The sequence below is a fragment of the Bos grunniens genome, chromosome 11, assembly GCF_055505025.1.
Source record: "Bos grunniens cultivar Pamir isolate PY7600 chromosome 11, Bosgru_T2T1.0, whole genome shotgun sequence".
In the NCBI taxonomy this organism is placed as follows: Eukaryota; Metazoa; Chordata; class Mammalia; order Artiodactyla; family Bovidae; genus Bos; species Bos grunniens.
In genome coordinates, this window is record NC_141175.1 from 78,165,044 (window position 1) to 78,190,129 (window position 25,086).

Below are 25,086 nucleotides of genomic sequence, written 5' to 3' on the forward strand. Positions count from 1 at the left end.
AGTTGCTCAGTCGTGTCCTACTCTTAGCGACCCCATGGACTACAGCCTACCAGGCTCCTCCATCCATGGGATTTTCCAGGCAAGAGTACTGGAGTGGGGTGCCGTTGCCTTCTCCGAAAAATCTTCTGAGTGCTATTAAAGTCACATGGAAAAGGCATGTACAAAACAATAATATCTTTGTTCATCCACTTATTCAGTCAACAAATTTACTGAACATCAGCTATGTCCTAGCACCATGCAAGATAGTGAGGGTACAAAGATAGTTAAAGTCCCTGAAGGAACTCAGTCTCACTGATCTATAAGGATATTTTGAGAGAGAGTGATTCCTTCTCTTTGGACAAAGGAGAGAGGGCTTGTAGGGTTAGGAAGACATCACAGGGAATATCATGCTCGGGGCAAATATGAATGGATATGCAGCAGGTAGTAGGAACACAAAGAAGGATGTTCCAGGCAGAGGAAGCAGCAGGAGCAGACATAGGTATCTGCCAGTAGTGTGGCTTGGATGATGGGGTGGAGGGAAGCACTTTTCAATGAGATCAGAATACAGGAAAGCAGATCCAGGTGAAATTATGCTGGGTTCAGTGTTTGATGTGATGTTTCAGGGCCTGAAGGCCTGTAAGAGGAGTTGTCAATAGACACATTTAGGATTTCAAGAGAGGACCCTCTCTTAGGGCCCAGCTCTGGCTCTCCTCCAGAAGCACACCTCCACTCAGGGCCACAGGGACCTCCCTACCCAGAGCCCACACTCTCTCCTACTCAAGACTCCTCTAGGTCTCCAGGATCACAGAATTCCTTGCTCAGATAGCACAGATCCTGCTTCTAGGCTCTGAGGGATGATTGAGAAGCAGCTATTTGTGGGGCTGATGATGGACTTGGTCACAAGGACCAGAGTGAGTGCACATATTGATGCCAGCCCCCTTATAGTATGTGATGGACTGAGGGTGAGAGGAGGACTGTACGCCGTGGGTTAGAGGATGGCTTCCACACACTTCATGGTCTGGTGTGGAAATCTGAAATTCTACAATTGACCACAGCCTTCCAGGTTATTATGAAAGTTTATACATCAAGGTAGGAGGATAGAATATATTTTATTTGTTCATTAGATTGACTTATGACTTTAACACATTTAACATATGCTCTGTAAGCCTCTATTTTTACTCTTGACTGAGCCTACAGATGTTAAGGTGATCCTGAGCAGCTGAAGATACTAAATAGGAATTGAGGAGAGACTTTACCTCTGGCCATCTGTATTTGGGGGTGATCAGCACATAGCCACTGCTGTGCAAGTTGGGGGGGGTGCTACAGTGGGTATCCAAAGTCACAAGAAAAGAGAGCCATGGTCTAAACTTGGAGACATGCCATCTTTTAAGCAACAGATGAAGGAACCAGCCAAGGAGCCTGCAGAGACACTGCCAGAGAGGTGGGAGAAATACTAGCAGAGCTAAGTTCCAAAAGCCAAGCAAGAAGAGGGTTTCAAGAGGAATAGAATGGTCAATAAAATGGACAGTGTATATAAAATGATCAGCACAGGGCCTGGCCTGAGGTGAGCAACCAATCACCGTGGCTGCAAGTGTCATGAGGATGGTAGAAGTGATGATGGTGATGACGATGTCTCTGTTCTTTACTGCTTCTCTCTGCTTCAAACACCTTTCCCTCTTTCTCCACCTTAACCCAAATTCCTGTGGATTACATTCTCTAGGAAGTCTTCCTCTTGCCCATCGGGCTGTCTTCCTATGTGCCCCTGGGGTCATTCTTATCATAACTCATTCTTCTCACTGCACATTTATAGCACGTAATAGACTGCTGGTGAGGCCTGGCGTGCTGCGATTCATGGGGTCGCAAGGAGTCAGACACGACTGAGCGACTGACCTGATCTGATCTGATTTATTAAATGAGTGATCATGGTTTCTAGGGTGACCAACCACCCTAATTTAACTGTAACTGCCTGGTTTCAGCAATTTAAGTCCTGTGTCCCAGGAAACCCCTCAATTCTAGGCAAACCTATATGGTTAGTCACCCTAAATTGATATCTTTTTTTTTGAATGAATAAATAAGTGAGTGAGTGGCAGTGTCAATATCAAAGTTAATGACCCTCAGCTTTTTCCATGTATATATGAGCATAAGCCTATTCAGTAAGTCTGGAGGATTCAGTGTTTTCCCTATACTCTTCACTCCTCATCAAACTGATGATGCTGTGGGCGAGACACTCTCATGACCTGGTTGTATTCTGGTTCCAGCTCTGTTTTACCCTGTAGTCCTAGAAGGGGATAGCTTCCTTTTCTCAACCAGGGCTCCTTATCTGAACCACAGAACAAGAAAATCATCTAAGTACTATTTTGTCATCTCTCTCCAGGTTGGTGTAAAAACAAGTTCTATTCTAGATGCATAGGAGAGAAGTTGATGCACACTGTCAGTGCCTTAGGGCATTTAGGGCTTAATTCTTTCACCTGTTGAGAATCACACAGGACCTGCAATCCAGAATGCCACTGGGGGACTTCCCTGGTGGTACAGTGGATAAGAATCCACCTGCCAGTGCAGAGGGGCGTGGGTTTGATCCCTCATCCAGGAAGATTTCACATGCTGCAGAGCAACTAAGCCTGAACACCACAATGAAGAATAGCCCCTGCTCTCTCAACTACAGAAAGCCTGCGAAAAGCAACAAAGACCCTGCACAGTCAAAAAAAAAAAAAGAATGCCACTGAGATTGTCCTCTGCCTTCGTTCATAGCAGAGCTGGCTGGAAGAGAGAAGCTACAGAAAAGAAGTGTCAAAGGATAGGGCTTGTGTTATCTCTATTCTGCAAATTGAGGAACTGAGGCCTGGAGAGGAAGTGAATTATTATTTTCCCAGGATAGACAAAGTTAGAAAGCCGTAAGATCTCACCAGTCAGAAGAGGAAAGTAGACAACCAACTTCCCGGGCCTTGATGCAATGGTTAGTCACCAACTCTGCTTCTCAGCTGGCAGTTGCCAAAGTCAAGCTGCACTGTAAGTCATCTTGTGGAAGACAAATGCTCTATAAATAAATTGATTTGGAACAGTCTCAAATACACAAAAACCACATTGTCTTTAAATGTATGTCTCAACTTTTTTTTTCTCTCATTTTCTTTCTCTTATTAGAGAGGTCAGCAAGGAAGGTGTTTTTTTTTGTGTTTTTTTTTGAATTTTTTTTTTCTTTAATAGAAAATTATTTAATTAGTATACATGTGTTCCCCATCCTGAACCCTCCTCCCTCCTCCCTCCCCACACCATCCCTCTGGGTCGTCCCAGTGCATTAGCCCCAAGCATCCAGCATCGTGCATTGAACCTGGACTGGCATCTCGTTTCATACATGACGTTTCACATGTTTCAATGCCATTCTCCCATTGGGAGAAGATTGTGGGAAGATTTGGGAGAATAGCAAGGAAGGTTTTGCAAGAGAGGCCTTAATAAAATTCAACCTGAGAAACCAGGAAGAACTTTTCTGTATTGTCTTTAAACAGACATATTTGATTATCAAATATTTGTTTAAAAGCTCTTTGATTCAATACATCTGTCTGTAAGCATGCATCTGTATATTATACTCAAGCTAGTTATACATTATACATCAATCCCTTTAAAAACTCATTTTCTAGAAGAACTGATTATTCATTTTTGTCATTCAATTTCTGATCATTAAAAATTTCATGTGTAAAAGCACTGCATACTGGTGGGGTATTGTATAAAGAGAGAATATTCTTAATGACTAGCCTGAAGGAAAAAAAAACTGTTGATGGCTCTTCCATCTGAGGAAGAATCAGAGACAAATGTCTGAGGAAAACCTTAGACTTGGGTGATATCAGAATGGAGGGTAATGGGAGAGTGGCCTCAGGGCTCTGATTTCAGCTTAATTCTGACGCAGTTACCCACTTTTAAGTGACATTCTCAGTGGTACACTGTGTTTCATTCGTAAGTGAAAGTAGCTCAGCTGTGTCCGACTTTTTGTGACCCCATGGACTATAGCATGCCAGGCTCCTCTGTCTATGGAATTCTCCAGGCAAGAATACTGGACTGGGTTGCCATTTCCTTCTCCAGGGGATCTTCCCAACCCAGGGATGGAACCTGGGTCTCCTGCATTGCAGACAGATTCCTTACTGTCTGAGCCACCAGGGAAGCCCTTGTTTCATTGGTGGGGTAAGTTAATTAAGCCCTCCCCCTGTGGCATCAATGCCTCACCATATTAGCAAGGACAATAGAAGCACACTGAGGGGTCCAGAGCTTTTATTGAGCAGTCATTCATCTGACAGGAAGGTCACAGGGTTGCCAATACTAATTGAAAGAGCTCTTACTTTGTGTCTGATTCACGTGACTGAAAGAAAGCGAATCCACCTCTGGTCTAGTGAAAGAAATACTTTAGATGGCTTGAGAAAATGTCTAAGTTTGAAAATGTTCGTCTCTCAATGTCTGACTCTTGTGACCCCATGGACTGTAGCCCGTCAGGGTCCTCTGTCCATGGAATTCTCTAGACAAGAATACTCGAGTGTGTAGCCATTCCCTTCTCCAGGGTATTTTCCTGACCCATGGATCAAACCTGGGTCTCCTGCATTGCGGACAGATTCTTTACCATCTGAGCCACCAGGGAAGCCTAAGTTGTTTGCTGCTAAGTTGCTTCAGTCGTGTCCGACTCTGTGTGACCCCATAGATGGCAGCCCACCAGGCTCACCCATCCCTGAGATTCTCCAGGCAAGAACACTGGAGTGGGTTGCCATTTCCTTCTCCAATGCATGAAAGTGAAGTCGCTCAGTCATGTCTGACTTTCAGCGACCCCATGGACTGCAGCCTATCAGGCTCCTCCATCCATGGGATTTTCCAGGCAAGAGTACTGGAGTGGGTTGCCATTGCCTTCTCCAGTCTAAGTTGTTTAAAGCAGGTTAAATTCCACTGAGGCTTTCCATGTTGGTTCAGATAAGCTGTTAAGAAAGTATTTTGGTCTTGCGGGGCATTCTGGAGGTATTCTGGAGGGACTCTTCTTCTCAATAAGCAGATCTTACCTTGGTTTGCTGAAAATGCTATTCATTAGGTTTTACAAGGTTGTGCTTTTTAACCGGAAAATTATGAAGTCTTGTTGTGCCTAAGAGGATTTTTTCTGGGCAGTGATTCTACCAACATTCTTGAGGAACTGCAGTTTGAGCATGAATCCCTAGTTTCTTCCTAACTTCCCAGCACTATCTCCTGAAGTGGGCTCACCCTGGTAATGCCTAACCACTGACACTCCTCCACTGTGCCATGTAATTGCCTGCCTTTGCTCTTTCTTTCATCTAAACTTGCTGCTCTATTCCTCCCTGCCTTTTTGCTTTTTCCTGGCCCATTATCATGTCAGACCCAATGGAGGAGTCATGTTCTCTGGGAACCCTCTTTGGAATCTCTGCGGTGGGCGAAATCCTCTAAGCCCCCTCTAAGGTAACAATTACATTATTTTCAAATGCGTTTATACGGTATATAAATTATTGCTGTTCACTTGTTAAATATTCCAGGTTATGCACACCCTTGTTTATTTTGGGTGGGACCAAGAAGGTAATTGTTTTTAAATGGGGTATGGGGAATATATGAAACAAGAATGACAGAATGCCAAATGACAGAATGACAAAATGGTAAACCTAAGTGATTGGTACTTTTTTTGTTATACTTTTCTCTCCATTTGTATATCCCTGGAGAAGGGAATGGCTGCCCACTCCAGTATTCTTGCCTGGAGAATTCCATTGACAGAGGAGCCTGGTAGGCTACAGTCCACTTGTATATAGTTTATATCTAAAGTTTTCCAAATTAAAAGTTCAAAAATTAAAAAAAAAAAAAAAACATTTTCATGTGTGACAAAACGCACGTAAATTTATCGTCATAACCATTTAAGTGTAGAGTTCAGTGGTACTAAATACGTAATGCCGTGTTACCATCCCCGTCCATCCCCACCACTATTTTCATCTTGTAGAATCGAAACTCTTATCTATACCCATTAAACAATAACTCCTTGTTCCCCCTTTCCCTGACAACCATCATTCTACTTTCTGTTTCTGTGATTTTTGACTATTCCAAATACCTCAAATAAACGGAATCATACAGTATGTGACTTTTTGTGACTTATTTTACTTAGCATAATGTCATTGAAGTTCATTCCTGCTGTGGCATATTGCAGCATTTTTAAGGCCAAATAGTATGCCATTTATGTACAACAGATGTATACCACATTTTGCTTATCCATTCATCTGCTGATGAACACTTGGATCCCTTCTACATTTTAGCTGTCTTGAATAGTGCCATGAACATGGGTGTAACAATATCTCTAAGATCCTGCTTTCAGTTCTTTTGAGTATATACCAAGAAGCACAATTGCTGGATCATATGGTAATTCTATTTTTAATTTTTTAAGGAACTGCCATGTTATTTTCCAAAGCGGCTGTACCGTTTTACATTCCCACCAACAGTGCACAAGGATGCCAATTTCAGAGCTAATTTCTATGTGGCTTCAAAAATGTTCATTTAAACCTGAGAGATTAAAGACTCAAAAGGGCAAATTCATTAGGAAACTCAGTATGATCACATATACACAATACTATGGTTTTATTATAGTAACCACTGTGTGCCTACCCTGTACCAGGTACTTCAACACTTTACCTAGATGCTAATCTTTATATGATTCTAATTCTTATAACCTTTCAAGATAGGTATTGTAACCTCCATTTTACAAATAAGGCTAAAGATTAAATGACTCATCCAAGGTCATACATCTAACAAAAGTGACCCAACCAGTACTCATACCCAGGTCTCACTCCAAGCCAGAACCCTATTATTCCACAGTATCAAGGAGCTATTGGAATTTTGTATACTGCGTTTTTCCCCCCCTCCTGGTAAATTATCCGCATGATGAAGGCAAAGTGAAGTCGCTCAGTCGTGTCCAACTGTTTGTGACCCCGTGGACTGTAGCCCACCAGGCTCCTCCGTCCATGACTGGAGTGCGTTGCCATTTCCTTCTCCAGGGGATCTTCCCAACCAAGGGATCAAACCCAGGTCTCCCGCATTGCGAGCAGACGCTTTAACGTCTGAGCCACCAGGGAAGCCCAAGAATACTGGAGTGGGTTGCCATTCCCTTCTCCAGGAGATCTTCCCGACCCAGGGATTGAACCCGGGTCTCCCACATTATAGGCAGACGCTTTACGGTCTGAGCCACCAAAGGGGAAGTATCAACGGAAGTTTCTTTAGGATTAGTCAGGTAAACAGCTGCATTCGCCCTTACGAAGATTTTCATGGGCTTTGTGGGCTCAGCTGGTAAAGAATCTGCCTGCAATGCCGGAGACGTGGGTTCGGTCCTTGGGCTGGGAAGATCCTCTGGAGAAGGAAAAAGATACCTGTATTCTGGCCTGGAGAATTCCACGGGGTCACAAAGAGTCGGGCACGACTGTGTGATTTTCACTTTTCGCTTTGTGGGAGAGTTACATGGTAAACGTGTGGCCTCCATAAGGCGGATAAACGAGGCTGAGATGAAGAGCGCGGGGTACGGGTTTCACTGGGTCTTTCAGCTTCATTCTTAATCGCTACTTTCGTAGACCCCCTACACCGGGGCGGGAAAGCGTTCGTGCAAATGTAGCAATGAAGGATGGGTGGAGGAGGAAAGCTTTCCAGCCAACCGCAGTTGCCAGGACAGCGCGGCCCGAGCCGCAACGGCAGAAGCTGCACCGCGTCCCGGCAGCGGCTGCGAGCCCCAGTGACGCATTGCAGGTACGAACCAGCCAATCAGAGGAGGGCTCAACGATCATCGCGCTTCGCGTCGTTACTACGATGCTCTTCCGCGCCGCAAAGTAGCGCCTCTCAGGCGCCACTCCACCGGCTCTTCAACGGCTCGCTAGGGAGTGAAACACAGTTACGTCATCCGTTCGTCCCCTTCCCTTTATCTTTTGCATCGTCTATCACATAATTGTGGATAAAAGGGTCTCGAGAGGCGTTGGAGGGGAGGGGGGTTGGCCGGGACTCGTTTATGATGTTCCGTTATCTGAAGTGTGGCGGAGGGATCTGGCGGAGGGAGGTGTTTATGAGGCGCTGGGGGCGGAGGGGGAGAATTAGTCCGAGTGGAGCGAGCGAGCTGAGTGGTTGTGTGATTGCGTCCCGGAGACCGGTAGCGCTTGCAGCATGGTGAGTGCGTCGCTAAGCTGCGGGCGCTCGGCCTGTAGGGGGTAAGAGGCTGAAGCGAATGGACGAAAGGGAACTAGCCTTTCTCACACTCTCTAGGAGTGGTCTTCGCCAGGGGGATGGTGCGCCAGAGGCTGGGGGCGTCCACGGCGGTTGTGTCGCAGGTGCTCCCCCACCCCCACTCTCCTCAGGGAGGTGTCCCGTGGTGTACTGGGGGCCAGGCGCAGCGCCCCCGGGACCTTGGAGCTCCTCAGAGGCTGGATGAGGATGGAGCCGGGGCGGGGGCAGCTGGGTTAGGCGAGGGTGGAAGGGCGGGAGGAGCGGGAGCGCAGAAGCCTTGGGTCGGGCATCTCAAAAGGTCAGCCAGGGGCCGTATTCAAAAGCCCAACGGACGGTTGGTGCGGGCGCCAGGAAGCGCCTTTGTCCGCGCGCGGCCGCCATGCGCCGTGGGGGCGGGCGGGAGCGCGCGAGGCCCGGGGCGAGCGCCCGCGCCGCCGTTAGCCCGCAGCCCCCGCGTGCTGGGCCGGGAGGGAGCTGGGGGCGCGCGAGCGGGCGGGCGGACAAGCTGAGTGGGCCGAGTCCGCGGGGAGCGGCCGGGGGCGGGGCGGGCTCGGGACCGCGGCCGTCGCTTGCCAGACCCGGCTCGAGCCCCAGCTGCTGCGCTGGCACCTGCGGGACTGCGGAGGTCTGGGCGTCCCGCGGCGCTGCGGGGTCGTCCGGTCGGGCAAAGTTTGGGGAGGGCAGCCTCGTCCGATTCCCATCCCCCACCCCCGGCGGCGAGGAGGAAGCTCGGTGAATACTGATCTTTTTGCTACATATGGGCCTTGAGGCCTAATTCCACTTCCCAGGCTAAATAATTCTAAAAAAAATTCAAGTGGTTTTGTCATTGAAGGAAATGACTATATCTGAAGTCAGGCGCAGCCTCGCACTGCGCATCTCGTTAGAGAAAGCCAGAGACTCCAGCTGGCTTTTGAAAGGCGTTTTTCTATTCACTCACCGAAAGCCCGCTCCGGGATGACTCCCGTTCTGATGCCAAAGTCGATCTTACCCTCTAGTAACAATCGGAAGGATGCCTTTAACAGGGGCCACAGTCCTCTTTTGAGTGCTCACGTGCACGTTGAAATGTTTAAGATCCATTAACACTATTGCCCCGCACCAACACCCTTGAAAATAACTCCCTATTTCCGTAGCGAAAATGCCAGGTCATCTTTTAAGTGAGGTTTAATTCATTTGTACATTAATGATTGTCAAAGACTATGGTGATAGAAGAGTATATTGGGGGACGGGATTTTTTTAAAGCATTTTCCTGTCGCTTGAGACCGGAACTCTTGTTCTTTCCTGTTAAGAAAAAGTCTAATGAGCGAGGTAATTTGCAATACTTATTTTGTGGTTCCTTCTGCCAAGTGGTTACAGGCGATGGGTGTGTCCAGGAGGCAAGGTGACATCTTAAACAGGAGTTGGGAATCCTTGCCAACTGAAACCTCCACTCTGTATGGGTGTGGGGGGAAGAGTTCACATTTGTTTGATGTACTCGTTCCATTTTGATATTTTAATTATTTTATTCTAAATTTGAATATGCTGGTTGAATTTACTCTTTTAGGTGAAAATATTGGCATGTAATTAAGGTTCTGAATTGTGGGGTGAATTTTTTTATATTATGTAAATAAAAAATAAGTTTGTTTCTAATCAGTCTGATAATTAAATCAAGATCTCAGATTTTCTTGATGAGGCACAGTTTGTATCTACCCTTTCGTAGTCCTTTGCCAAAAGTAAGCTTTTGTAGTTACTGATCACATCATTACTGTTTTGAGTGTTTTTGACAGTCATTGTTAACTAAACTGGGAATCATCCTTGCTAAGTCACTTCAGTTGTGTTAGACTCTTTGCGACCCTATGGACTGTAGCCTGCCAGGCTCCTCTGTCCGTGGGATTCTCTGCGCAAAAATACTTAAGTGGGTTGCCCTTTCCTACTCCAGGGAATCTTCCCAACCCAAGGATCGAACCCTCCTGTCCTATGTCTCCTGCACTGGCAGGCAGGTTCTTTACCGCTGGCATAGGTAATTTAATAATTACAAGACCTGAAGGTTTAAAATTAGGACTCCATAAAGTCAAAGAATGAAAATTTATTTGATACGGAATAAGTTTGCTCATGTGGCTGTTGGGTTTACGTATAGTTGATACATGGTCATTGAAAGGGAGATTGATTAAGAAGACTTGAGGCAGGGGTGATGAGATAAGTAAAAGATGTGAAGACGTGGAACTTTTGGTCACTTGAATCCAAATAAATACCCATCGAACAGCAAGAAGATCTGTTTCTGTTAGACTAAAGAAATTAATTATGCCTCTATTAAAGTATTGAAAGTTCTAGGTTCAGGTAGACTGATCAAATTAGGCCTTTAATAAAGGTCCTAATTTTTAAGTAGTTTATTCTAGTTTCCCTTTTGGGCCAAGATACTGTTCTATCTGAAATAACTTAGAGACTGCTTTTGATATAGGTAAAACAAATGCCCTGACTTCTGAAACTAGAAAAATTTTTGCTTAGCATGGAAGCCTTTGTTGTATCTAAGTAAGTAATACTTGGAGTAAACAGGAATGAATGCAAAACGAAAGTTTGCTCCATTTCAAGCCTATGGACTCATATATTTATTGAGATAAGAATTTTGGATTATTTTTATACCACCTTTGACTAGATAAGCTCCATGGTATCCATACCTACTACTTTTGAATGCCATTTGGGAAATGTTAAATAGGCACATAATTCCCTTAAGGTCACACATGTAGTCTAGATTAGTGGACTCTGTTTTTCTCAGTGTTTACAAATCACCTGTGGTTCTTCAAAATGCACAGTCTAGTCCAGTAAGTCTCAGCTGGAACCTGAGCATATACTAATGTTTGGGAGCTTTCTCTAGAGTTGACAGTAGCAGTTGAAAGCGATATTTGTAGAAATAAAGGAGTAAGAAGTAGTCATCTCTCTAGTGAATTACTCTTCACTGAGGTAAACACATTTTAATGAGCTTGAGTTTTCCCAAAAGTATAATTCTTCTAGTTCTTCTACTAAGAAAATGACACTCTGTATAGACAAAAATAAGAACCAAATTCATTTGCATGTCATTGGAAAAAGCTTACAAATTACAGTGCTAGGGAGCTTTGTGTTTTTACTTTCAGTAGTTTTTAGTCTGAAAGTTACTGATGAAGGTTATTTTAAAGCCTTGGACTCTGGGTTAGTAGTAAATACAAAAGAAAGTTTTTTTTTCTTCCTAAAGCCTTCTCAGCTTTCATATGTGAGTCTTCCCAAAATCTCCTCCCTCACAACTTGTTGAAAAAACCCCACTGTCTCAGTTTCTGCACATAGCAGTCATTCTTTCAGCGTTCACATATGTTGCTGTGTTTTCCACACTTTCGGGTTAACATTTTTAGTCCTAAACTGATTTCTTCTGCCCCATTTGTTCCTGGGCTTGTGGCTTCAGTTTGTGGAAATAGATTTTCTCATCTTAAATCAAAGTTAAAAAGAAACATGGAGAGTTTGCTGTAAAGGGCTTGATAATGCCCCACCTGTCTACCTTCACTGTGAAAGTTGAACTAGTCAGGTTGGTGTTTAATGTTAACATTTTAGGTTCTTTGGTTAATTAACTTACATAAAATAATTTTCACTGAACTTTTGGGGCTAGCCCTTTATATAGCTTCTAAATGCACAATGACTCTGCAAGGTAGGTATTAATATTCTGTGTTACAGATGAAGTTGACAATGAGAGTTTGAGTAACATGTCCAAGGTCACATGGCAGAGCTGGGATAGTAAACCAGTGATGCCTCAAAGCACCATGCCATGTTATCCTTCTTTTAGAAATGATAGAAGTCCTGCAGGATGGAATTAGATCAGAGGTAAATCATCAGCCTCTAACAGTAAAAAATATCAGTGGATTTACTGGGTTTTAATTCTTATTTGTAGAGAACACAATCTGATTTTATACCAAATACTTGGGACAATTGGGATTTGTTAAGGATAAAAGTAGATAATTTTTATTTTATTGTGCATTTGAGCTTGATTATTGGCTTTTCAATTTTAAATTGCTAGACTTGGCTTTTTTTCTAAAGACCTTGTATTTGCTTCAAGGTCAAATCAAAATTGATTAGGGAAAGAAATTTCTGCTTTTCTGGGTTTCTTCCCAAATGTTCTCATGCTGTCCCCTAGAGAAAATGTGAATGCCATCCTGTATTAAGGTTATTATCCTTTCCAGGGGTGTGTTCATTTAAAATGAAACCAGGCAGTGTTTGTTTTTCTTTCATATCAATAAATGAATGGATTAATCACAGTATGCTTGACTTCTGTAGGTAGGAATGTTAGCTAGGAAGCTACTTCTTGTCAGTACCTCTGGATATATGTTCCAATAAGCAGTGCATGTCCACAGATGAAGGCCACATGAGGAACAGGGAGCCTTATTATTTTGCAAGTATCTTTATAGTGTGCTCTGAATTTAAAACTTGAGGATATGTCCAACAAGTGTTTAATCCTGACCCTACATGTTAGTTATTTTGTACTCCTGCTCCCTAAAATTTAACCTTAGCCTTTTTCCCCATCTGTAAGATAGAGTATTAATGGTATTATTAATTCCATTTAGGGTTTGAAGATTGAGTAAAAGCAACATATATAATGGGTTACAGCAAATGCCTGAACATGCTTTTTGTTTTTTTAAAGTAAAAACAAGTAACTGTTCTCCATTTGCTAAAAATATCAAATCTTATCACTTTGGAATTTTAAATATTAAAAGAAAATGAATAACTGGACTTAACATTTTGTAAATAATGTACTTCAAATCCTGGATTCTCTGCAGTTGCATGGCAGGTGAAGAGGAGTAAAACTGGTAACTTTCATGTTGCCCCAACCAGTACACCTTGGATTTTTATCTTTTTGATAGATAAAGAGTTTTGCTTAGTAATCTTTGGGTTTTTTGAGGTTTGGAACATCACGTGTCCAAGTGAAGTATTTAATCACTTAACAGGGAAAGTTTACGGAGAAGGCAATGGCACCCCACTCCAGTACTCTTGCCTGGAAAATCCCAGGGACGGAGGAGCCTGGTGGTCTGCCGTCTATGGGGTCGCACAGAGTCGGACACGACTGAAGTGACTTAGCAGCAGGGAAAGTTTAAATGTAGTTCTTGTTGATTTTTTGATTCGGTGGAGATTTCTGGTATTAATGGTTTTTATCTACCTGAGGAGATGAGCTTAAGTTTACATATACAAACTGAGAAAGGAAACAATGCTTCTTTGCATCTATCCTGATTTAGAAGAGTACAATTCCAATTAAACTTTGTAGTGTTAGTGTGCTAGATTTGCTTTTTTAAAATTAATGTAAAATTTAGACTTTCGAATATATTCTGAAATATTTTCACGTCTTAAACTTGGGGGCAAGGTAGCTTAGCTTTGGAGATAAATCAGATGTATTTTCTGCTCCCTGTGTTTGGTACTAAGGAGTGAACTAAATGAAGTTGAGAAGTTTATGAAACCAGATGAACCCTAAATGTTTTTAAACTTGTTTCTGTAACTGTTAAACTACATACTGTCAAGCCACTTACCTATTTCTTTGATTTCTTTTTAGGCTGACCAACTGACTGAAGAGCAGATTGCAGGTGAGAAATAACTTTGCTAGGTTATACCTGTTGAATTTTATTATAAATTGAAAAGCCATTCTCAAAAAAAGATATTTGTATGAAAGAATTGACTTTGATCTGTGTAGTAGATGGGAACGAGTGTAATGTAAGAGAGTAATTGAACCTGCTTTGGCAAATGAAAAGGAAAACTTGTCTGTGTAAGATGTGTGGGGCTAACTGTAATTAAAGACATGTTTTTAGGTTATGTAGATATACTTTTGAGCCTGGTGTTGGGGTGCTCTTTGTTTTTCTTGAGGTTATTTTAGTCTAAAGATTAATTCTGGGCAGTTTTTAACACTGAAACTTCAAATCAGTCTCCACAAGAAAAGAGGCCAAGTAGTAGTTAACTTGAAATGTAAAATCAGAAAATGAATGTTGAATTTAACTGTGATTTAAAGTAGCTAATATCTTAACCTTAGAATTGCATGTACGATTGGTCAGTCAGGGAATAACCATTTCTCTAGTGAAAAACTTAGATCCAAAAGTTAGTATTCTGTTTTACAGACGCAGTAAATTTGAATTTTATCTTAAAAGCGGTGACAGCTATTGAATGAAATGAGTTTGTTTTGTATCCTTTAGTTTGCTGTGAAAATGTGAAATTGTTACATAAAACCTGATGTCATGTAGTCATTATGCTGAACCAGTAGTACTTTTGATTTTATTCGAATATTTTTGAGGTGGCTAGTTAACAGAATATTGGGGAAACTTCTAAATGGGTTTTTGTTTTGTTTTGTTTTTTAATTTCAGTGTTGAAATGCTTTTCAAACTCTATTCCTTGACTTTGATTAAAGAGAGACTTAGTAAGGAAAGCATCAGGCAGTTTTAACTGCAATGGTTTTCCTGATAGGCAAGGAGTTTCAAGGGCTCAAAAGCACTAAAGCTTTTTTTTTTTTTAAACGCTAGAGAAAACTGAGAAACCCAGTTGAAACTCAGGTATTACTTTACTACCCCACACTTAATACACAGTCTTGGCAGAGCCAGAAATCAATAATCTCAAATTCTCATCACAGATAATATTTGCTTGGACTGTATAAAGTAGAAAGCTATTAGCACTGAGGACCAATTTGACAGGCTTTATTTTTATTTCTTACTATGTGCATTTGACTTAAGCTGGGAATTTGCTCTTTAGGGTTGGTAAATTTGTATGTATAGAGTATGTTGAAGGAGTCAGGCAGAGCTTTGGAAATGATTTCTTTTGTTCATATTCTAGTATTTTAGGTGTATTGATGAAATGTAAGTTATTCTGGAATAGTTTTTTATGTATGACTCAGGCTATTATTTCCAATCTTAAGTTCTTACCTTCTCTAATAGACCTGTCTTTGCCTTTGTTTCTCCGTAGTCTCAGTCAGGTAGTTCTGCATGGCACAGCTTTGTTCACTTTAGGGTAGATAGTGAATTATTCAAAGTGCCAGTTACATAGCTGGTGCTCATTACTCCTTTCCCAAACACACATACAACTCTTTTAAAAAGTAGTTTGTGTCTGTTAAATTCAAGAGAATCAATACTTGATAGCATTTTTGTAAAAAATACATGCAGTTCATGGAACATTGTCCTTAAGATAAATTCTGTCTTTTCATTGGTTCCTATCATACAATTAAATTCTAGTGAGAGTAGCAGAAAAATCTGTTCCAGGTTCTTTCCCTACCCTGCCTTTTCCTAGGCTTTTAATAAAGCTGTTCTTGGAGCCCAGGTTTTAGTGAACCTTTAAAGTAGAGGAGCTAAAGCTTTTATGCTACTAAAATAAAAATCCTTATTTCCTCTTGTTTCCCACTACCTCCCACACAGTAAGGACTGAGTAAATATTTCCTGAATATATAAATTTTCAAAGATGTGTGCCACACAGATATGTTCTAAAGCAGTACCTACTCTATCCTAACAATCACTCTGCCTCCTCCTAGAGTCCCTTACTTTTGAGTTGCAAAGTTGAATATACTAAGGTACTTTTTCAGTTAGCTTTATCTTCATATGCTGACCGATTTAAAATTCCTCTAGCAGGTAACTTCGCTTAGAAAAATGTACGCTTATAGTTTAGGTGAAGTGTCTAGAATTGTTTACGTTACCCTGGTCTTAAAGAGCAATCCAGAACAGTCTAGTGTGACATCAATAATAGCAAGTTAATTTTGTTGATGAATTGCCATGATGTCGTTAGTTGTTGGTGTTTAAAGGGAAAATGTAAAATAATTTTTTTCTTTAAAGAAATTTATGCCTAAAGTTTTAAATTTCAGTGTAGAGATAAAACTTACTTGATTAAAAAAAAGTACTAATCTTACTCAATAATAAAGGCCTTTAAGGATTTAAATATATGGCCTTTAAAGGATCATTAAGTTCAGAATTTTATAAATAAATAGAAATTGGTAAACAGACATTAGATTTGTCTTAATTACGATAACCTGTTTTAATAATAATGTGAATTTATGTAAAACATAATTAGAAAGGTATCCTGTGGTTGCTAATGAAAATCTAAAACAAGTAATAATATGACTTCTGAAAGTTTCAACTTAGGCATAACTAGAATAGATTTTGGGAGGTTCCATCAGTTATATTGAAGAGACCTGTTTTCTTACTGTGTTTTGGAGTTTTGACTCCTAGGTTTATATTTCAAGTCATTCCTGGGAATTACTTGTTTAAAATGATAGGCTTCTATATATGAAGATTAAACAAGTTCTGAAGCACAGGTGGTGAGCTATAAAAGCAGGTGAATTGTATTTTTCAGTTTGTTTTTATTTCAGGATTTTACAGGTATTTCTGCCTCTTAAACTTCTTGAAATTTAGAACATACATAGATGTGTAGCATGCATCTTTCAGAAATAGTTTTTGAAATTAAGTCATTTAGTAAAATGATTATGTCTGATAGTTATATCTGGGGATTTTTGTACATAATGGTGTTAAATGATGCCTATATTATAGCAGAGAATGTAATTAAATACAAATCTCTTAAGTAATTTTCTTGGAGGCCAAGTTACTAGGTGATAGATGCTAATGTGTTCAAACTCTTAGTAGTTTACATACTTCCAGACAGTATTTGTACATCTGTTTTTTTAAAAGACTCGGGTAAAGTGGAAATACTTTTATCAAATTCTGCTCTTAGTAGGACTTACTGATTTACTTTTGTCATTGAATTGGTCTAGGTTAGTACTGCATGTTTTCATAAGATCAGTCAGTAGTTTGGTTCTAAGCTTCTAATATTGGGTGAGTTTCTCTGAAAACAAGTTAACATTTAAATGGAGTGGACTGTTTAGTACTGAGAGTAAGTAGCACATACTACAGTAATACTAGTCTAAAGCTGAACAATTAAAAGAATCAAAGCAGAAGAAAATAATGTGATAATCCAAAATGGTAATAGGACTCAGGTACTTGTGGAACCCATTTGGAACCCACTTGGGTGGAACCCATCTGGAGGCTATTGTGATAGTCCAGATAAAAGATGATGGGGCCATGAACCAAAATGTTGGATGTAGAGATGAAAAAAGAATCAGGCAGTATTTCAATAGCAGAATTCAGCAGGCCCGTTTCAGGGGAAAAGAGTTAAGGTAACTTGCTTGTGTTCCTAGGGTTGCTGTATATGGAATTCATTTTCATTAAGTTTTCCCTGAGGTCAGCTAGGGGAGATGTCCTGTAGGATGTCAGAAATAAAAGTATTACGTTGAGAGAGATGAGTGGACTAACTGAAGTCTTCATTAGTGGGCATAGATGTAATGGCCAAAGAGAGAAGGATAAGAAATTTGGTCAGATCTACATGCAGGAGACAAATAGGAGCGAGACCCTTTGGCAGTATAAGGTAGAAAGTAAAGGACTTCGAAAGTCAAGAGAAGTTTTCCTCTGTAGTTTTGCTACAGGAAAATGACATCATCTCTTTCTTGATACTTAAGTACTTGCCAGGCATAGTTCAACGTGCTTTACTTACATTAATTATTTAATTTAGAAAGTAGGTACCAAGTGAACAAGTGAAAGTTGCTCAATTGTGTCTAATTCTTTGTGACCCCATGGCCTATACAGTCCATGGAATTCTCCAGGCCAGAAGACTGGAGTGGGTAGCCTTTCTCTTCTCCAGGGGGTCTTCCCAACCCAGGTCTCGCATTGTAGGTGGATTCTTTACTAGCTGAGCCACAAGGGAAGGTACAATTAGCCCTAAGTAACAAAAATGAGGAAGCTGAGGTGGAAAATTTGCCCAAGGTTCAATTACTAGTTAGTAGCAGAGCCCAGGCAGTTGAGTTCCAAATTCTGCTTTTAGTTTCGGTGCTTTATGTTTTTGTATTTACTTGCTGATTGAGCCTAATATCTCTACTCCTACTCTCTTTGTTATTAGCTTATTAATATGCTCTCTTGCACTGTTAAAGTAAATCTCTAGTTTCTCTGTATTCGGGTATCCTAGACTGTTCTAGTAGCTTTCCATGTAAACTAGTGGTGAACTATTGATAAAAACAACATCATTTCACAATAGTATCTTAAAGATTTTAGGCAATAATATATTTCATTCTGTTGCAAGCTCGGAATTTATATTCTGAAGAGAGGTCTAAATTATTTTTGTTTTCAGTGATAATAACAGTTAAAACTGGCCATATATACCTTTATCATCCCATTGTTAACATCATTACAGATTATTTGGTGATAGCCTCTTCTGTCCTCCAGAAAAGGAAACTAGCTTAATGCATGTTGTTCTAAAGTTTATAGTTTTTTGTTTTTGATTTAGTAAGTGATTAAATGGACTTAGTTTTGACTGTAAGGATTACTGTAAGTAGTACAATTGCTGTACAGAAATAAACGTATTTGGTCCTTTTCTATTGTGAGTGTAGGTTAGATCTGTAATTTAGAATTGTGTTCCACAGAGCAGCTTAAACAGAAAATACAGAAGCAGACATTTGGGGTTTTTTGGTTCTGCTTTTTCAACAATAATTTGACTTTTATCTAGTCTAGATTTTGGAGTTCCCTGTGAGATTTTAGATGGAAAAAACTCCCAGGTAGATCAGTATGAACATATGATTAACTTAAAAAGTTTGAAATACCACAAGGTTTTCCACCTTCAGGAAATAAAAATCCCATTTCAGGTCCTATCTCCATATAATATCTTTGAGAGTTGATTAATACATTTCGCTTAGGTTACTTTATTTTTAACCTGTACATTTGGATTGTGTTTTCTTTTTCAAACAGAATTCAAAGAAGCTTTTTCACTATTTGACAAGGATGGTGATGGAACTATAACAACAAAGGAATTGGGAACTGTAATGAGATCTCTTGGGCAGAATCCCACAGAAGCAGAGTTACAGGACATGATTAATGAAGTAGATGCTGATGGTACATCTTTTTAATTCTGGGTTTGAGAAGAGGGAGTTGAAGAAGTGGCATTTAAATTCTATTGTAATATTTCAATATTTCAAATATTGTAATACTTCACCTAATACCATTGCAGGTAATGGCACAATTGACTTCCCGGAATTTCTGACAATGATGGCAAGAAAAATGAAAGATACAGACAGTGAAGAAGAAATTAGAGAAGCATTCCGTGTGTTTGATAAAGTAAGTATTTGAAACTGGATTTGTTCCATTTTAATTTGAGGATTTTTAAATATATTAGGATCTCTTAATCTCTGAAGATTTGTTTTTGTGATTATTTGCCAACATACTTTAATATCAAGCAGAAGCTTTCTAAGAATTTAGAAGATTTCCTAATAACATTCTTTACTGACTGAGCTATGAGGGAAGCCCAGTAGTTTTTATATATATACATATATATATATATATATATAGTATTAGTTTTGTGGCAGAAGAGGTATTGACTTTGGAACTAAGAAATAGTTAAATAAAGGTTTGTGTGGATTTCTAAAGTATATTTTGCTCCCGAATGTGAAGTTTAATAAACTTATCTAGCTCATTACATCGATAATATTGCTCAGACATTTTACTACATTTTTTGCAGGATGGTAATGGCTATATTAGTGCAGCAGAGCTTCGCCATGTGATGACAAACCTTGGAGAGAAGTTAACAGATGAAGAGGTTGATGAAATGATCAGGGAAGCAGATATTGATGGTGATGGTCAAGTAAACTATGAAGGTAAGTCTTTGCACTGTCACAGCTGTATCCTGTGCTTTACTATCAGATCCTACCCTTTTAAAAGAAGCACTGCACTCCAAACTAGGATAAAACCATTTTTGGTTACCATTTTTGGTACCATTGTGGAACAGTTTGAAAAGCTTCTTTAAACTTATTTCAGGATCCTCAAAATTAAGGTGACTTTAATGTCTTTCATTGGATTATCCTTCCCTTCAATTAGCTTTAAGTCTGAAATTATTCATGCTTCTGTTCAGAAGTATTATATATGATAAACTAAAGCAATGATTTGGTTTATTTGTTAATAATCATAAATAATTTTTGATTTGTGAAGAATCTAGCTTTAGCAGTAAATTAGCTTTCCTCTGTACTTTATAGTTTTGACAAAAGACAGGGGAGTGGGAACTGCTCAGTAGTTGAGTAAATGTGATTGGTTTTGTCAGACTTTTGCCATTGACTCAACATCTTTGTATACTTCTTCTTTTTCAGAGTTTGTACAAATGATGACAGCAAAGTGAAGACATTGTACAGAATGTGTTAAATTTCTTGTACAAAATTGTTTATTTGCCTTTTCTTTGTTTGTAACTTATCTGTAAAAGGTTTCCCCCTACTGTCAAAAAAAAATATGCATGTATAGTAATTAGGACTTCATTCCTCCATGTTTTCTTCCCTTATCTTACTGTCATTGTCCTGAAACCTTATTTTAGAAAATTGATCAAGTAACATGTTGCATGTGGCTTACTCTGGATATATCTAAGCCCTTCTGCACATCTAAACTTAGATGGAGTTGGTCAAATGAGGGAACATCTGGGTTATGCCTTTTTTTTTTTTTTTGAGTAGTTTTCTTTAGGAACTGTCAGCATGTTGTTGTTGAAGTGTGGAGTTGTAACTCTGCGTGGACTACGGACAGTCAACAATATGTACTTAAAAGTTGCACTATTGCAAAACGGGTGTTTTATCCAGGTACTCGTACACTATTTTTTTGTACTGCTGGTCCTATACCAGAAACATTTTCTTTTATTGTTAACTTGCTTTTTAAACTTTGTTTTAGCCACTTAAAGAAAATCTGCTTATGGCACAATTTGCCTCAAATCCATTCCAAGTTGTATATTTGTTTTCCAATAAAAAAATTACAATTTACCCAACTGTTGCTCTGAATCCGAGTCATTTAATTAATTTGATGTTGAACAATTTGGACAGTCAAATTGGGAGTGTAATTTCTTCTACTTGGTGTAATTTAGATACTTAATTTTTTTTTTAACTGTTTAAGACTGTGTTTAGTTTTTAGATTGTGATACTTCCTTCAAAAGGTTTAACTGAAAGATTAAAAACTCTTGTGTAAGTGTACTTAGCATGGGGATTGACATATGGTAGGTATCCAGTGTTGCCTACTTTTGTAATTTTCAGCTTTGGCTTTGTTTATCCATATTGACTTCAGCCATGCAATGATTTTTTTAAATATTTGGGCTTTAAAACCCTAAAATCCAAATTGGGGCAGGGGGTAGTTGTTTTACCTGTTTTCTAATTTTTTACTCAGTGCTTTTTAATTCTCCTACCATAAAACAAAGAATTTTCTCTTGTGCCTAACTATCTTCAACATGTTTTACAAATAAGTATCTTTGGTAGTGGCTTGACAGTAACTAAACTTTGTTTTATTTAGAAGTTTTCCTTGCTTCTAAACTATTGCTTTCTTTGTACAAAAGGTGTCTATAAAGGTTTCTGTTTTTCTAATTACTTTTAAATCTGTAGCAAACCAGAGCCAGGATGAAAACACTGAAGTATGTTCCTTAATTATTACAGCCACAAGGCTTTTAATTTCCTAGAGGGCAATTTGTTTGACCGGTTACTGTGCTTTGTTGACTACTTTAATACCAATGTTACTCTGCCAGAAAATGGAAAACTGGATGGTTGTGAAGGAAAAGAGACATGATTTAGATAGGACAAGGGAAGTTACAGGAATTGATCATCCTAATAGGGTATTATTACATATTAGGCAGGTGATTAAATAAGACCTTCATTAGATACGTGTTTCATGTCCTACTGAGGCATAATAATCTCCAGAATATTAAACATAGGCTTTGGAGTTTTATTGAAGCAGTAGTCAGATCACTGCTCTGTATAACCTTGAAGAGGTCAATACTACTTGAGCCTCTGTTATCTTACATGTAAAATGGGTGTAATTTACCCAGGTGGTTTCTAACTTGGCTTTTGTAATAATCTTAGGTAAAGCACTTAGCATAGACTGAGCACACACACACAGCACTTAGCATAGTTCTTAGTATTTGCATTGTATTATACCTATGCTGTTAATCAGTTATGATCCTTATAAAATGAGGGGATTAGGCAAAGTTAATATCGGTGCTTTTCTAGTTCCAGTAGTTTGAAGTAAGTTGGTAAGGAGGAAGGGGAAAACATGTTTTGTGGTTACTTGCGTGCATCACACTGCTGATTATATTCTTGTAGTCTTCACGAAAGTCACACAGTTAAGCATTACATAATCTTACTCAAATCAGAACTATAAAAAACGTTATTTTTTAAGTCTTAACCATATTACGTGTTTTATATTAGAAGCATCATGGTAATTGTTAATTTTTTCTCAATACAATCTGTAGCATGTTTGCTTTCAGATAGTTAACCAAAACTATCACTGTGCAGTTAAAAATGATTCTACAATATGAGGTATTTTATCTAGAATTTTTATTAAAAATCTGATGCATAGCATAGGCACTGTTGATCTCTACATAGTGTAATCTTGTATTCACAAAGAGAACGGCCTCCTCCCTTTAAAACTGCTGTTATGGTAACCTGAAAATCAAACAGTATACTGTACAAGACAGTGTTTTCTTAAGGGGACATTTTGTTTATTCTACATACTTGGTCTGTTTTATTGGCAAAGTCCTTGAAATCATTGACCCGTGCTGTTTCTATTTTTGCAGTACCCAAAACTATTTTCTCATCTAGGTGTTCCCTTATATTTCATACCTTCTATGGGTTTCTGGACTTCTCTGTACCTTTCATTGTATTCAGTCTCTAGGGTACCAGTCCCTAGTCTGCTGAGCCAGTTTTACAGGCTCAGCCAAAATAAGAAAGTAAAATGAGGCACAGTGATGGACTAGCTTAATCACTTTTGGTGAAAGTTCTGTATTTTACTTGTCTCTTGGTCTTATAACTTCAGCTGTTTATTTCAAACCTGGTGCTTGTCTCCTCCTGCTCTTTTTCCTATTTTTAAGGCTATGTTAAATGAATTTATTGAATAGCCCCCGTATTTTAGAAGTTTAATGGTGTCCTCTCTTGCTATCCAGAAAAGTCACCCACACGATTACCTGTGAGATCTTGTTAGAGAATCTCAGTCTGTATTTTAACAATATTTCCAGATACTTAATGGGCACATTTGAAAAGTGCTGCTATAGTCCATTTTCTGGTTTTAACTTATAAAAAAACTTACTGTGTTGAAAGGGCTGAAAATTAGGACAAAAACCAGTTTTGGATATGTTTCAAATTAGGGGAGATATGATTTGTCACAATGAGTCCTCAATAAAGAAGGCACAGGGTCCTTCAGGAGACTTGGAGGAGCTGACTCTTGAGGGTTGCCAGGCCATGAAGAAGGGAATAGCATTTTAAGCAGAAGGGTCAGCGTTTGGGGAGATGTGGTGGGTGGCATGTTTGGGATTTTTGAGTATACATCAGATCAGGAGGTTCTAATGGGAAGATGAGACTAGATTGTAAATCTTGCTTTTGTTCTAAAGGCAATGATTATTGAATGCATTGTGCCAGACTGTTCCAGGTGTCAATGAAGTTAATCATAATTACCCCATGTGGGTACCAATATATTTCACCTCTTTATAGACAAACACAATAAATCAGCAAATACAAATCCTGTTAGGGGAGAAGAGGGATTCAAGAAGGATGGAAAAGTGCAATCAATGCAGTGATGAACTGAAAAGTCAAGCTTGCTAAGAGCTTGAAAAATCCCCGTTGGTTTTGGCAACTGAATAACTGGCTAGTTTATTAAGTGCAGTTTTTAACTTAAAGGTGTGTGATGTCAGAGTAAGATGGTTTCAGGGAAGTATGGGGCAGGTGAGAGTTGACTCATTGGAAAAGACTGATGCTGGGAGGGATTGGGGGCAAGAGGAGAAGGGGACGACAGAGGATGAGGTGGCTGGATGGCATCACTGACTCGATGGATGTGAGTCTGAGTGAACTCCAGGAGTTGGTGATGGACAGGGAGGCCTGGCATGCTGCGATTCATGGGGTCGCAAAGAGTCGGACACGACTGAGCGACTGATCTGATCTGATCTGATGGGGCAGGTGAGGAAAGAAATGAATCTACACTACTCTTGAAAGTTTGTGACAGGAAGCAGAAACTCCATGGTATAGCGGGCCGTTGGCACTGGAGTCAGGCCTGGACTTGAACTCGGTTCTGCCACTGTTCTGTGATGCAGTCTGCTGTGCTAAACTGTCCAAGGAGCCTGTTTCCCTCGTGCGTAAAATGGGATTAATACCTATTTCACAGGGTTATTTTGAGGATTAAATACATGTGAAGTATTTGGAACACAGCAGGTATTCCATAAAATCGATTAAGGTTGAGGGGACGTATGTTTTTAAAGATGGAACTGTGTATAGGTTGAGGAGCTACAGCCAAGATAGGCTGACAATGAAAAGGGTCTATACAGAGGGTAAAGGGTGGTCCGTGGTTTCACAGAATGTTGTCTCCAGAGCTCACTGCACTTCTCAAAGCAGTGACACCCAGAAATTTCCTTCTGGAGGAGTTGAGAAACAATCTTCGTGGATGCTAAGGTTGATTTTTCCTTAAGCATGCTATCTCCTAGTATGGAGGTGATTTGGGAAAGGGCTGATGGAGATGATGGGATGCTCTAGCTCCTTTACAAGCCTCCTTGGCGCAGGCTCTTGGTGACTCCTGAGCCCTCGAGATTTTCTTACCATGCACGTGCGTGACGATCTCGACCGATTTCGCTAGGCTTGGCGCGGGCCCTCCAAGTGTGCGCCTGCCGCCCTTCCCCCACCAGCAGAGCCAAACCTACCGGCGGGTCTCCTGCGCATGCTCGGGAGCCGGCTGACCGAGGCGCCTCCTGGCAACCGGACGCCAGCCTCGGCTTAGAGTGAAGAGGCAGCAATGGATCAGTCTATCGCCATCACCTCCACCGCAGTAAGGAAGACCTGAGGCATGGGGCTTCTGCCTTGGCCTCGGTACCGCCTACCTTCCCTGCCTTCAATTCTCAAAACACTGTTCCCCTTGCAGG

At 40.2% G+C, this 25,086-nt stretch overlaps 2 protein-coding genes across 4 annotated transcripts in view; both read left to right on the forward strand.

Annotated features, from left to right (window-relative positions):
* Positions 1-8,065: 8,065 nt before the first annotated feature.
* Positions 8,066-20,970, forward strand: CALM2 (calmodulin 2). Of its 3 annotated transcripts, none has more exons than XM_086327104.1 (6): positions 8,066-8,297; positions 13,727-13,757; positions 18,927-19,070; positions 19,186-19,292; positions 19,693-19,828; positions 20,315-20,970. In XM_086327104.1, exons 1-6 carry the CDS (start codon positions 8,253-8,255, stop codon positions 20,341-20,343), a joined length of 492 nt encoding a protein of 163 aa, XP_086183230.1. In that variant the 5' UTR covers positions 8,066-8,252; the 3' UTR covers positions 20,344-20,970. The 3 variants fall into 3 exon arrangements, with proteins under 3 accessions (XP_086183230.1, XP_086183232.1, XP_086183231.1); XM_086327106.1 differs by having other exon boundaries at positions 8,066-8,177; XM_086327105.1 differs by having other exon boundaries at positions 8,066-8,136.
* A 3,834-nt stretch (positions 20,971-24,804) lies between these two features.
* The window catches only part of STPG4 (sperm-tail PG-rich repeat containing 4), a 35,352-nt gene continuing 35,070 nt past the window's right edge, over positions 24,805-25,086 (forward strand). Inside the window, 1 exon segment of the mRNA XM_086327103.1 lies at positions 24,805-24,992. Within this exon segment, the coding sequence (XP_086183229.1) occupies positions 24,960-24,992 (33 nt within the window). The 5' untranslated portion in view covers positions 24,805-24,959.